At 57.3% G+C, this 13,210-nt stretch overlaps 1 protein-coding gene across 1 annotated transcript in view; it reads right to left on the reverse strand.

Moving 5' to 3' along the window:
• ARAP1 (ArfGAP with RhoGAP domain, ankyrin repeat and PH domain 1) overlaps positions 1-13,210 on the reverse strand; it is a 35,494-nt gene that overhangs the window by 11,787 nt on the left and 10,497 nt on the right. The window contains exons 5-19 of the mRNA XM_010849499.1: positions 13,068-13,205; positions 12,473-12,542; positions 12,062-12,182; positions 11,443-11,645; positions 10,872-10,981; positions 8,318-8,517; positions 7,697-7,782; positions 6,321-6,503; positions 5,093-5,267; positions 3,774-3,908; positions 2,020-2,155; positions 1,658-1,760; positions 654-849; positions 328-379; positions 56-219 (exon numbers count right to left, since the gene is read on the reverse strand). Coding sequence (XP_010847801.1) covers positions 56-219; positions 328-379; positions 654-849; positions 1,658-1,760; positions 2,020-2,155; positions 3,774-3,908; positions 5,093-5,267; positions 6,321-6,503; positions 7,697-7,782; positions 8,318-8,517; positions 10,872-10,981; positions 11,443-11,645; positions 12,062-12,182; positions 12,473-12,542; positions 13,068-13,205 — 2,072 coding nt within the window. The remainder of the gene's footprint in view (positions 1-55; positions 220-327; positions 380-653; positions 850-1,657; positions 1,761-2,019; positions 2,156-3,773; positions 3,909-5,092; positions 5,268-6,320; positions 6,504-7,696; positions 7,783-8,317; positions 8,518-10,871; positions 10,982-11,442; positions 11,646-12,061; positions 12,183-12,472; positions 12,543-13,067; positions 13,206-13,210) is intronic.

Genomic DNA, 13,210 nt, shown 5'->3' on the forward strand with positions numbered 1-13,210 from the left:
GGTGAGTCTCTCTAGGAGGGGCGGGGCGGGGCCTGTGCATGGAGGCGGAGCTCACCGTACTGCGTGATGTAGTCCACACAGCGGTACACAATCACGGGGATATCCGAATCTCCCAGCTGCTGCTCTGACAATGTGTCCCCGGAGCTGGCCGCTGCTTTCTGGATGGCCCCTAGCCAGCCCATGAAATCCAGCCGCCGCTCCCCCTGGATGTACAGCGTCCTGGGCCGGGAAGTCAGTCACTTGGGGGACCCACCACCTGTCCCACCTCTCCCAGGCCTGTCAGACTGCCCAGGCTTCTCAGAGCCCCTTCAGGAAGCCAAGGCTCACCTCCGTCGCTCCACCAGCACCAGCACCTGGTTCTCGCTGTCCCCCTGGACGGCTGTGGAGAAGCTAGTTGAGGTGAGGTCCAGGCCTCGTTCATGGTTCCTAACCTGCTCCCTCCCAAAGCTCTCTGGGTCCACGCACCCCTGGGACCCACCCACCAATCCATGGGGTGGCTGAGATGCATCCCAAGGACAGGAGAGGACATGAGCAGGCAGGCTGCTCCTTCTGGCTGGGTTAGGGTAGAGTTCAGACTTAAGGAGAGGGGCTGGGGCCTGGGAGCCCAGGATAGGGTGCCCTGGAGATTGGGGCCCAGGTCCAGGCGTACGCACAAAGCTCCTGTAATTTCCGAAGTTGCAGTGGCTCCTCACAGGGGCCTTCTGGGAAGACAGCGTAGAGCTCGGAGCCGGTGAGGGCAAACCAGCCCTCCTGCGCCCGCTGTAGGCTCAGGCCAGCTTTGTAGGGAAGGCGTCCAAGCCTCTCAAAGTCCCGAGCCAGCAGATCCTCAGCCAGGGGAGGCACGAACGCCTGGTGGGGAGGCCAGGGACAGTGGAGATGGCCAGGGAGACTGCATCAGCCAACAGCACTGCCCACCTGGGATATCCCAGCTGTTTGGCTTGTGGGCATGTACCGATTTTCCATGCAGTGCAGTGAACCAACGTGGGTATCATGCCCCATTTCATACCATTCAGATATGCCCTCCTCTGGTATGCCTTCCCAGACACCATTAGGGATGTCCCTTCCCTGGGGCACCAAGGCATTCTTGCCCTCTGTTGTAGTACCAATTACAGTTTCTGCTGTTTGACCCATCTGTCTCCTCTACCAGCCTGGGAGCCACTGAGGAGCTGGGACCATGACTGGTTCACCCAGGTCCCCAGGGCTCTGAGGACTGACCCTCAGGAGGCCCCCAGATGATTGACCAATGAACCAGAGAAAGAGTCACAGGCCCTCAAAACACAGGGACCCTAGAGGGTGCCTGATTCTAGTCCCCAGGGCAGAGCTCTCCTCTGCAGCCTCCCTGCCTCCTTCCTCCAGGACAAGGCGCTCGCTCCCCCAGCAGCAGCACTATCCATCTCAGGATGGCTCTGCCTTTCATTAGTAAACATATACTGAGCACCTAGGGAGCTCAGGCTCACGGCCCTGCTTCACAGAGTTGAGCTAGGTCTCCTGACTGCCCCCTTCCCCTGACCCCCGGAGGGCTGCAAATTACATCTGGCCCTGGGTCCTGTGTCTTCTGCCTTCCATCCAGCCCTGATCCATAATGCGGGAAAGCCGGGGGTCCTACCCAGCACCCCAACAGACTCCCCCCACACCAGCCTGCTTAACCCAGGCCCACCTTGGCAATGCACTTGATCCACTCACGAGCCTGCTCTGCGGTCTCCAGCCCAAACAGGTATAGCCGCTCTCCTTCTGTGTACACCTCAAAGGTGTGCTCAAAACTGTTGATACACAGGCCAGGATTCAGGCCCACTCTGCCAAGCACTGGCCCACCTCCACCCACTGCCCCTGTGACTACCCTTCCCTGGTCCCGTAAGAGGTTAGGGCCGTAGGAGACCTGGTTTAGCCCTTGCATAGCACCAGCTTGCTGTGTGACTCCAGGGAGATCCCACCCATCTCTGGGCCTGTTTCCCAATCTCCCCAGTAGAGGGCTGGACCTTACATCAATAACAGTCTGTGATTCTGCCCAGGGGTGCTCACCCATGGGTGTCAGGAGTGGGCACTGCCAGACACACAATCTCACTGGCCCGAATCTCCCCGTTGGGGGTCACTGCCCGCTCATTCTCATAGTAGCTCAGGACCCCGTCGCTAAGCACACACCAGCGTCGGCTGAACTCTGGGGAGAAGACAGGCAGGGGAACCGTAAGGGAGCCCTCCACCTTCACCTGAACATTACCACTGCATCCTCCCTGGGCCTCCACTCCCATCTGACTCATGTCCTCTTCACTCTAATTCACAAGCTTCCCCCAAACCTATCTTCCTCCCTGTAGCCCCAGCAAGCCAGCCCCACCCACCTCTCCAGCCACCTCTCTGACCACTCTGGATACACATCCCACACTCCCTGCTTTTGCTCGCCCTATTTCCTTTACCCACACCCTCCCACCCTCCAAGGCCAGCCCAAATGCCCAGGAAGACTTCTGTAACGTAACCCCCATGCCCCACCCTCCTCTGCCAGCAGGACCTACTGCTCTGTACTCTGCTTCCTCCTATAATGGATCTAAGGAGACTGACACGATCCCATAAAGGAACAGAAATGGGAGTCTGGACCAGGAAAGCAGGAAAAAATACAGACTGTCAAGGTCACGCAGGCTCGTAGAATTCATAGCACTGAGCATCACATAGGCTCAGAGCTTCCTGGCATCCACGGCAAAAAAAAAAAAGGATGAGTCAGGCAGTTACATAAATGATATTGCCGAGCAGAGGGAAATAGACTAGGGGCAGTGCCCCAGAGGCAGTGAGGTGGTGAGCTGCACAGAGTTCTCAAGAAATCTGTTTGGGAGTTGGAGAGCTTCCTCTGGGGGTGCTGAGGGATGCAGTGAGCAACGGCCTCAACAGTGCTCACACAGCAGAGTCTCTCATCCTGTCTAGGAGGACATGACATTTGCCCTCTGAGGGCGGTGTGCCCCAGAGGCCGCCTCTCAGGCTGAGCTTCCTTCAGTCCTTCCCACCCTGCCTCAGTCATTCCTCATCCTGTGGCCCTGCAGCACACAGGCCCACAGAGAACCATAAACAGACTCAGAAATAGACAAATTAAGGTCAGGTAAGTAGTGTGAAAGTAGGGTAAGAAGGGCTTGCTATTTTGGATTAAGTGGCTGGGAATAAAGTCTTCACGGAGTGACACTGAAAGAGATCTCTTTTTAAGTAAGGGACTAACCATGCAGATATTTAGGGAAACACACTTTGGGCAGAGGGAACCACAAGTACAAAGGGTCTGGTGAGTGTGTATGTTTAAGAAGCAGCAAGGAGGCCAGTAAAGCTGGAGAGGAGTCAGCAAGTTAATGGGGTGGGGCAGCCGATGTGCGCATCCTTGCAGGCATTGGTAATAAGGACTGTACTCAGAATGTACTCAGAGATGGGAGCAAACGGAAGGCTAAGGAGAGAGATGACAGACCTTTAAGCTCAGTCTTTAAACTTCCCAACATCCAAGTACTCCAAATACCAGCTGCCCCAGCACAGGGCCCACACCTGGTAGGTGCTCAATAAAGGGCTTCTTTGAGCTCAAGGAAACTCTGGAAGTGACTCACTCTGCAGTGCCATGCTCCACTCTCACCGGATCAGCCCATTTATTAAGCACTCACTGTATACCCAAGACCACACCCAGGACACCCTGCAGGGTGACTAGACCAGAGTGCACTCGGCACCCTCAGGGGGTCCCCCAGCCTGGCCAGCTCTGGCTTCTCTGGCTCTGCCACCATGCCAGAATGCCATGGCCAGGGCGGGGTCCTGGCACCCACCTTCCCGAGCCCGGCGGTCCTGCAGCAGCTTCCCTGCAGAAGCAGTCTTGTAGACGAAGCTGCTGTGGCTCACAGTTGGCAGGATAACCGAGTAGTGCTTTTCCAGGGGCCTCACTGAATCTAGCCGAGGTGCCTCTTTGGGGAAGGGAGGGAAAGAGTGGCTGGTCACTATCCAAGGGAGTCCCCTCTCACCCCCACCTGGACTGGGTATTTAAGCTGGCACTCAACTCACCCACCCCTGCTCCCTAGCACTGCTCCCTGACTAGCACCCTTGGGCTCCTACTGCTGCATTCCGGATTTTGCCTAAACCTTTCTCCACCTTTCCCACTTTGTGTAAATTCCGTCCCACTCACAAGGCCTGGCTCCAGTACCTCTCCTTCCAGGGAGCTTCCCTGACTCTCCAGCCCAGCTCTTCCTGTTGGAAGCACAGGGCCAGCACACTAGAATGAGGGGGGCCTGGAGCAAACTCTCTAACAATCCCCAGAGGGAGCTTGTCTCAGACAATGCAAAGCCTAAGGAAGCAGCCTGGCTCCAGCCCTGCTCCCAGCGGTCCCAAAGCCCAAGCCAGCTGGGTGGTCTCCTGTGCCTTCCCGGACACCTGGGCTCCCTCCAGCCCAGTGCGCCCCACCCACCCATGGCCCTGAGCCCAGTCCTGGCCGCCGGGCTCCACCCTTGGTCCTACGATGTAGCCCCAGAGGCTAGTACTGGGCCATGACCAGCGACGCTCACCCCCACCACCCGCTTCTCAGCTACCCCGAGACTGGGAGCCAAATGGGACCCAACCCAACTGCAACAGAGCCCCACCCAGAGAGCGGCAGACAGGGCTGCCCGGGTGAGTCCCTCTGCACACAGGAAATGCAGTACACCCCCCACATACACAGCAACACAGACACGCTCTGCACACGCACACACACAAACCCTGAGGCCCTCAACACCCACAGGTGCAAGGAAGCAAAGCCACAGCAGCTCAGAGACACACAGACCCGGGCTCATGGACGCTGCCCAGAGGTCCCACACTGTGGGCCAGGGAGGGACCCACAAACACATAAAGAGAGATGCAGAGACAGAAACACAAAGAGACACGTGTATGAAGGGGAAGCCAGAGGCACAAATGCCCAAAAGTCATGTAAATGTCATACACACACTGTTGCACCAGGACCCCTGGAAAAGCTGCAGTGACAGCTCAAGTGGTATATGAACCAGACCTCACAGGGCGATACCCCTCCACTGGCACCCAACAACCAGCATCCATCCCCTCCCAAGGGCCTGAGCCTGGCAGCAGGGAGGTGCCATCCCTTGAGGTGAACAGTCCCACTCACCTGTGGTCCGGTTGTTCCGAAGGAATTCCATCTGCAGTGTCTGTCCCGCCTGCTCGGCAAGAGCCAGGGGCGTGGGGGCCTTGGGGTCCCCTGAGAAGCAGTTGACCCCAGCCCCACAGCCCAGGAGTGCCTGGGTCTCAGCCAGGTCTGAGGTGGTGACTGCGGCACACAGGGCCTGGAAGAAGGGCGGGGGGGAGGGTCAGGCCGAGCCGGAGCGAGGGGCCAGTGGGACAGTGTCATGCAGGGGTGAGGGAGGAGGAGGAAGGAGCCACCCAGGTCAAGGGCCCACCCTCAGAGTGAAAGAGAAGCAAGGGAGAAGACTGACAAGAGGAGAAAAGAAAGGGCAAAGGGAGCGAGCGGGGAGGGGCATCCCCTTAGGGGTTCTAGCCATCCAGGCCTCACCCTGCCGACAGCCCCCTGGGACCGTCAGCCACCAGGCCTGTTCTCTAGAGGATCTCAAGCTCCCTCTGCCTTGAGGAAGGGCAGGGGGGGTGCTTTGTAGCGCATTCCTCCCACATTTGAATTCCTCACCGCCTGCCCATCCCTCCCAACCAATGGGAGTTGCCGCCCCTCCTGGCTGGCGGCTAGACTGGGCTGGGCTGGGGGCTGAACGCCTGGGTTCCTGGGAGGTGGAGGCCTGGCTCCCACTGGGCTTCTAACCGGACTCAGCCTGACTGGGTGGGGCTACTTGGGGGAAGGGCTGAAGGTTGACCAGAGGTCACAAGTGGCACCCCCCTGCTTCAGAGGCGGTTACCTCCCACTCAGGCCAAGCCAGACCAGGGACAGGGCTTGGCTCCCGGTCTGCTGGAGCTTGGGGGCCCATGAGGGGCCTCATCTTGAGTGGGGTGTGGATGGGGGGGCGGGTTGGAGCAGCCAGCTGTTTTTCATGAGCCTGACAGGAAATAGCATCCCCATCAAGTTCACTCCTTTTGGCAGGATTCAGAAGGAGCAGGATGGGGTGCGGAGACAGAGGAATCGGGGGGAGGGAGGCAGACAGATGCTGAGGACGTGGCCTTGGCCCAAGGGTCAGGCCTGGCTCCTCCTTGCTTTGGCCCAACTGTCCCTGTGGCTTAGGCCGTGTCCTTCTGCTGTCTGGGCGTCAGTTTCCCTACAGGACCGCTCCTCACTCTGAGCTAGTGGGAAAGCTGGGCTGAGACAGAGTGAGGAATGATGGGGGCATGAGTAACGCGGGTGGTTTCAGGGGGCCTCACGGGCCCAGTGCCCTGACCTTGTCCAGCTCCTCCTGGTTGCCAAAGAGTGGGTGGTAACGGCGGTACTTGCCCTCGCGGTATTTGGCTTCGAGGTGGCACCGCCGGGCACTGGGGCTGCTGTTGGGCTGCAGGGCCTCACTGGGGGGCACGTTGGCTGCCCAGAAGTGGTTCCCGGCAGCATTGCCCAGCTGTAAGAAGAGCTGTGGGTGCAGGAAAGAGGTCAGAAGGGCAACGTACAGCTGGGGCCCATGCCTAGCAAAGCCTTGGTTTTGAGGTTGTTAAGTGAGGGGCTGGAAGAGCCAGGCCATCCGCCCACTCTCCCATCAGGGAAGCTGAGGGGACAGCCTGGCCTGCTGGTGGCCCTGGGTGCTCCCTCACTAACGCTGGGCCTGAGCCCAGCCCCTCAGCTCAGTTATGGGACCAGAGACAGACAGTCTAACAGGTGGAGGCCCAGGTTGGGTGCCTGGTTGGGTGCCTTGCTATCTCCCCACCTAGTCCCACATCTGGAACTCTGCATTCCTAAGACTATCACAGCTGGTGGGGGCCTAGCCTGTCAGCCAACTGGGTGGACAGGGATTATGGAAACATCTCCTGTCCCTGACATTCCTCTCTGGGCTCAGAGGAAGAGGGGTAAGGGCAGATTTCGCAGGGCTCCGACACTCAGGGTATGCATTCTTTCACTGTGCTCATCGCTTGTGCCACAGCTATTTCCTGGGGCCCCCAGCTTGCCTGCTTGCCAGGTGCTGCGTGGGGTGCTGGAGTCAGAGCAGAGAACAAAGCAGAAGCAGTCCCAGCCACTGACTCACATTGTGATTCCGGGAAAGTCATTTTCTCTCCCTGTGTCTCAGTATCCTCTGTAAACTGGGGTTCTAACCCTAAGTCACAGGGGATATGACACCCAAACTGCTCTGGAGTCTGCAGCTTGGCTGGGGCAGTAAGGAGGGTGGTGTGTGGTCGGGCCCTGGCCCAGCCTCCTTTTGCAGGTTTTCCCCTGTGACTATCATACATATCAGTACCTGGCAACCCCAAGCACACAGGCACAAATGTACATGTGTGAGTATCCCCCAAAAGGACAGACTCAGACCCACTGGCACACGTGAGTAGAGATAAAATGAAGTAAATATTTTAGGCTTTGCAGGATAGTCTCTGTGACATATTCTTTTTCTTCTTCTTCTTCTTTTTTAGCAACCTTTAAAATTGTAAAAACATTCTTAGCTCACCAACCAGTTTGCTAACTTTGCCAAAAATCAACTTGCTCCAAACTCCACCTACTAGATGATCCCAAAGGTCTCTTTAGCTCCAAGGCACTGGGGCTGGTGAGGTGGGGGGAAATGGGTGGGAGACCCAGGCAACAGCCAAGGGGGGCAGACCCCAAACACAGCTGGCTCCCCACCTCGATGAGTGTTTCCGTCCACACCTTCCTGTCCATCTTCAGGCTCCGCACCTTGGAGATACCAGCGCCCAGGCCACGGTGCTCTCCTGCAGCAGAAGGCCAGACACATGGTCATCGGGGGGCCCTCTGCTTTACAGGAGCAGCCCCCTTCCCCCACCACACCTCAGGGCTCATGGGGGCAGTCAGGGAGAGGCCTTGGGCAGGACCCCAGGGCTAGGCCTGCAGTTCGCACACAGTTCCATCCCCCTGTGGATGAAAACACTAGCTTCCGCCTCTGCCTGCAAAGCCCTGCCTGACCTAGCCTACTTCCGCTCCTCTGATGTGACTGGGGTGCTGGATTCCAACAGGCCTGGGCTCAAATCCAGACTCACTCACTTGCCAGGGGACCCTGAAGAAGCCCTTTTCCTTTTCTGTGCCTCAGAGTCCCCATGGTACATGAGAAGTTGAATCCCTGCCATGCAGGTTAATCATGGTGGGAAAGGCTCTACACATAAGCGCCACTTCATCAATGATGCTCTCTGACACTGCCTTCGCTCCAGCCCCTCCAGCCAGACAGACCACCTGCCTTCTGGACACCCCAGCCCTGTCTTGCCCTGGCCTGGCACCCTGCTCGCTTCATACCTGCACAGCGCTTACAGATGACAACACAGAGATTGATGGAGGCCCAGTCAGGCTGGGCAGCCCCGCAGTCAGCACAGAACCTGTTGGGGGCCATGGCCCAGATGCGCTCGGCCACCTCCGAGGTGGACAGGGCCTCGGCGATGGCTCCCTGCATGGCCTCCAGCCACTGCTCCTTCTCCAGCTCCGATTCGGCTGAGAAGCTGGGGACACAGGAGTGGGGTGGGGGACTGGTTGGGAAAGGGGCCCAGCGAGATTGGGGGCAGCCTGAGGGGGCACAGCATGAAGTGGTGGTAACCATGCATTGAGAGCTGACAGTCAGAAGAGGGAGGTGCCCAGGGCCCCTGGGGAGGATAGGCATGGACAGCAACAGGGACCCCACAACCTCGGCCCCACCCAGGGAGTAGAAAGTGATGCTGGGAAGAAATGGGGCCTAAGACCTGACAGATGAGAGGGGTGGTGAGGTGAAGAGGTGGAAAGGTGTTCAAGACAGAGGGAACAGCACGTGCAAAGGGACATGAGGGTACACAGGGCATTCCAGTGGGCGTACTGGCAGAAAAGAAGCTGACAGACAGAGCGGGCTGCAGAGGAGGTCAAAGTGCACCCGGAGGACAACACAGAAGCAGCAGCAGGTTTCAGGGGGTACAGAGATCTTTTCCCTCTGCTCCTTCCCTATTGCCACCAAGTCTCACGTGTGCACTCAAGATTCAGCTCACCCGTAACCCACTGCCATGGCCAAGGCAGGTACTGCTGCTGGAGATGGAATAGATGCCAACACGTCAACACGAGAGGTGTGAAGACCACCCTCATCCATTAAATCCTAGTGTACTGAATCTGCAAAATGCCAAGGCTTTAGCCAAGTGCTAAGCCCATCTCTGTGTACTTACATCTGACTGTGAGCCCACGTGTGTCAGGCTGGTGGAGGCCCTTGGTGCTGAATACCAAATCAACTGAATTAAAGTTCATGACAACAAGGAACTAGAGAAATGGGCAAGGCTCTGTAAAACTGACAGGAAAGGAAAACTCCAGAGGAAGTGTCCACTAGTCACGTGGCGGTTAAGGAGGATGGCAAAGAATCTCTGGCCACAGATGTCAACCAAAGATGACTACGAATGTAAGAAATGGACAAATGCAAACTTGGCTTTCAAAAAAGAAAAAGAACCCTCTGGTGGTCACAGATAGACAGCCAAAGGGTGAGGAAGCAGGAGCCAGGCCAGAAGGCCCACAGGCCTAGGGCCTGCAGGAGAGGGGCCACACAGAGGTGAAAAGTGATGGAAGGAAGGGAGGGGTGATGACAGGTCTGCCCAGCAGTGAGCAGGAGAGGCAGGGGCCCCGTGGGGGGAGACGGGGGCCAGGGAGGAGCAGTGAGCTGAGGAGGGACTAAGCGGGGAATGTCCACAGAACTATTAGACATGCAGATCTAGAGTTCAGGAGAAAGAGCCACCGGAGGCAGCGAAGATCTGACTAAGGACAAAAAAGACAACGTGGAGGGATGGTGATTCTGTGTCAATAATGGCTTTACAGAGACGGCCGTGATCCTGCTCACAGAGAAGGAAACTGAGGCACAGAGTGGTCACATGATGTGTCCAGGTCACACAGTGACCCAGTGATGGGCCCAGGATATTATACTGATTGTGTCCCCTGAAGTTCAGAGGTTGAAGCCTCAAACCCCAGTGTGACTGCATCTGGAAATAGGGCCACTAAGGGAGGTAATTAAGGTTAAGTGACGTTGTAAGAGCAGGGCTCTGAGCCGACAAGACTGGCTACTTTATAAAGAGAGGAAGAGACACCAGACATCCCTCTCTCTATGTGCACAGAGGAAAGGCCTTTGAGGACCCAGGGAGGAGGAGGAAGCCACCTATAAGCCAGGAAGAGAGGCCTCGCCAGAAACTAACCCTGACAGCATCTTGACCTTGGACTTCCAGCCTCCAGAACTGTGAGAAAATGAACCTGTTGTTTAAGATCTGGGGTTTGTGGTATTCTATCACGGCAGCTGAGCTGACTGATACAAAGCATTTGAATCCAGGCACGGCACAGAACCTCAGAGGAGGTGACTGAAGGTCTGGGAGTGGGCAATTTTCTCCAGGGAGAGGACGGAGAACAGAGACAGATCACTGATGGGCAGCTGAGATCAGAGGAAACCAAGCTGGAAGAGTCCTGGAGGCTCAGGGAGCAGCACACAGGATGGGCACGAGACAGGGAGTGAGGAGCAGCTTTGGATCTCAAGCCACTGTCAGTGACAGACAAGCACCTGTGAGGGGAGCAGGGCAGGCTGCTGGGGACAGCAGGGTGAGTGGGCGGCGCAGAAGTCCATACACGAGCAGTGTGGCAGGGAAGGGGAGACGGTGATGGACTGGGGGTGGGGAGGGTGGATGTGAGACTTCTTGGAAGGGATCAGAGCAGGTCAGCAAGGGAAGGGCAAGGCCCAGCAAGGTGCGCAGGGCTGGGAAGAGAGGGGAGAAAAGGAACCCAGAAGCAGGGGCAGCTTCCTCCACATGCAAGAAGAAAATACGATCAGGGAGTGAGGATGCAGGTGAGCAAGGGGTGGGAGGCTCACCTGAAGATGCGGTAGGGGGTGGTGAGGTCGAAGCTGCGCCGGTCGGCCGCTTCCTTCACGTTGCCCACACTCATGTCAATGAAGGTGATGCCGATGCCCAGGCGGTACTCCTGGTAGTAGGTGGGAAAGGGTGAGGGCAAGGCTGGGGGGTGGGGCGCAAGACCCAGGGACAGGGGAGAGAGGAAGGGGAAGTGGGACTTTAGGGACTAGAAAGTGCCCAGGAAGGAGGTAAGGGAGGGCTCAGGAATCTGGGCATGAGTAAACAGACCTTGATCAGAGGCCATGTTGCAATAAATAGGCAGTACAAGAGCCAGGGTGGTGATGGGAGGGTAACGCTCAGGGACCAGGTGGGAGAAGGGGTCAGAACAAGCGGCAGGATGAGGCGGCAGGCAAAGGGCTGAGTCAGGAGAAGAGGGAAAGGGCAAGGGAGGGCTGAGGACCAAGTAGGTGGGCCTGAGGGACCAGGGCGGAGGGCTGTGGCTGAAGGACCCGGTGGGTGAAAGGCGGGACTAAGGGACTTGGTGGGCAGGGGACAAGGGAAAGGTTCAGCAGCCTGGCAGACCAGTCACACCTCCAGATTCTTGTAAAGCTCAACTTTGTCCCCGACCACGGCCACATAGAGTTTATTCTTGAAGCCACGTAGCTCCAGGCTGCCAGCATGGTCATGGGGCTCTGAGCCTTGAACACCCAATGGGTAAGCACTAGACACGCGGGCCCGGGCACGCTGCTCAGCCCCCGCCTGCTGCAGGGCCTGCATCCACTCCTTCCGCTCCGCTGCGGGCAAAAGGAAGCCTGAGCTCACACAGGCAGGGGTTTCCTCGGGGTTCCCCACTCCAAGCTCCTCAGGCAACACAACTGCCAGAAAGCCCACCCAGACCAGCCCTCCTGTCTCTGTTCATCTCCAAGTTCTCTGATGTGGACCAGCTCAGGCTCCGATCCCAGCTGTGCCACTTAGGGTGGGCAAGGCCCTTGGCCTCTCCGAGCCTGTATCCCCTGAAATGGGGATGTGTGGTGCTGAGGACTCAGTGGTGTCTCAAGCACAAAGCTGGTCAGAGAGGGCCCTCCCCTCCTCTACTTCACAGAGGGTTGACTCCTCTCTGGGTCTGATATGGGGGGAGCAGATGTTCCCTGGTTCTCCTCCCCAACTTCTCAGGCCAAACTGCCAGTCTTCTCTCCACCCCACTCCCTACCATCACTCTCTGCCCGGAAGGCAAAGGTCCGGTTGTTCGTGATCACTTCGAACTTTTGGTCCCCAATGGCAGCCACTCGGGAGATGCAGGCCACGGGGACAAAGCGCTTTGAGTAGGCATCCTAGGGGAGAGAGAGGAGCCAGACTAGGGGGGTGAGGACCACAGAGGCCCAGCCTCTCTGTGACCCCCTCAACCTCTGCTGAAATGAAGGTAGCAGTCCCATCTCCCACAGGTGGTCAGTGACAGTCGCTATACCAACCCGGGCCAAGGCCACGGCTGGTCAATGGGCCAGGAGAACACAGTCCATGGAGACGGAGTAGAGCTCTGGTGAGGACTCATCTAGGCAGGGACTCTGGTAGGTATTATGGTTCAGGCTGGAGCAGGGTCATGTCAGGGACTAACAGGCCTCACCTTGTTACTATCAAAGTATCGCAGGTGATTGGCATCCAGTCTCACCCATCGCTTCTGATAGATGTAAGATCTGGAGAGGGAGACGCAGAACAACAACAGAGCAGAGGACTGGGAATTAGGGAGCAGTTCCAAGATCACCCTAGCCCCCTGTGGCAGTCACATACAAAGTTAGAAACAGCCAGATCGAAGGCAGGAAGGATCCCAAATGATCATGGAGAAGAAAATGGACTTTACCTATAGCAAGAGTGAATGAAATCGGACTCAAAGTAGGACTTCTCGGAGTTTTTCTTGTTTTGTTTTTGGCCATGCCATGCAGCCTGGGGGATTCTTAAGTTCCCTGACCATGGATTGAACCTGTCCCCACTGCTTTAGGAGCACAGAGTTTTGCCCACTGGACCACCAGGAAAAGGACTTCCCAGTTTTAAGGGTAATAATACATAAATCTGGTGGGGATGATAGGCAGTTACAGTCTACCTAGAGGGAGACCTGCTCAAATAACCTTGTCCCTTCTGGTTTTCCGACCCGTGATACTAAATATACTAGACTAAGCCCATCCCATGCAGAGCACCAGTACGACCCAACAGGCCTCACTCACCCCTGCGGGGGGTTCTTGTCCAGCCAGCCAGCCTTGATGACCAGTGGGGTGGGTGTGGGGCCCACGGGCAGCCCGTCCATGGGGTGCGGGGGAAGCTCAGGGGTCAGGAGGCTGCTGGGCAAAGATGAGCTCAGGCTGCTGGT

The sequence above is a fragment of the Bison bison genome, unplaced genomic scaffold (genome assembly GCF_000754665.1).
Source record: "Bison bison bison isolate TAMUID 2011002044 unplaced genomic scaffold, Bison_UMD1.0 scf7180017864284, whole genome shotgun sequence".
In the NCBI taxonomy this organism is placed as follows: Eukaryota; Metazoa; Chordata; class Mammalia; order Artiodactyla; family Bovidae; genus Bison; species Bison bison.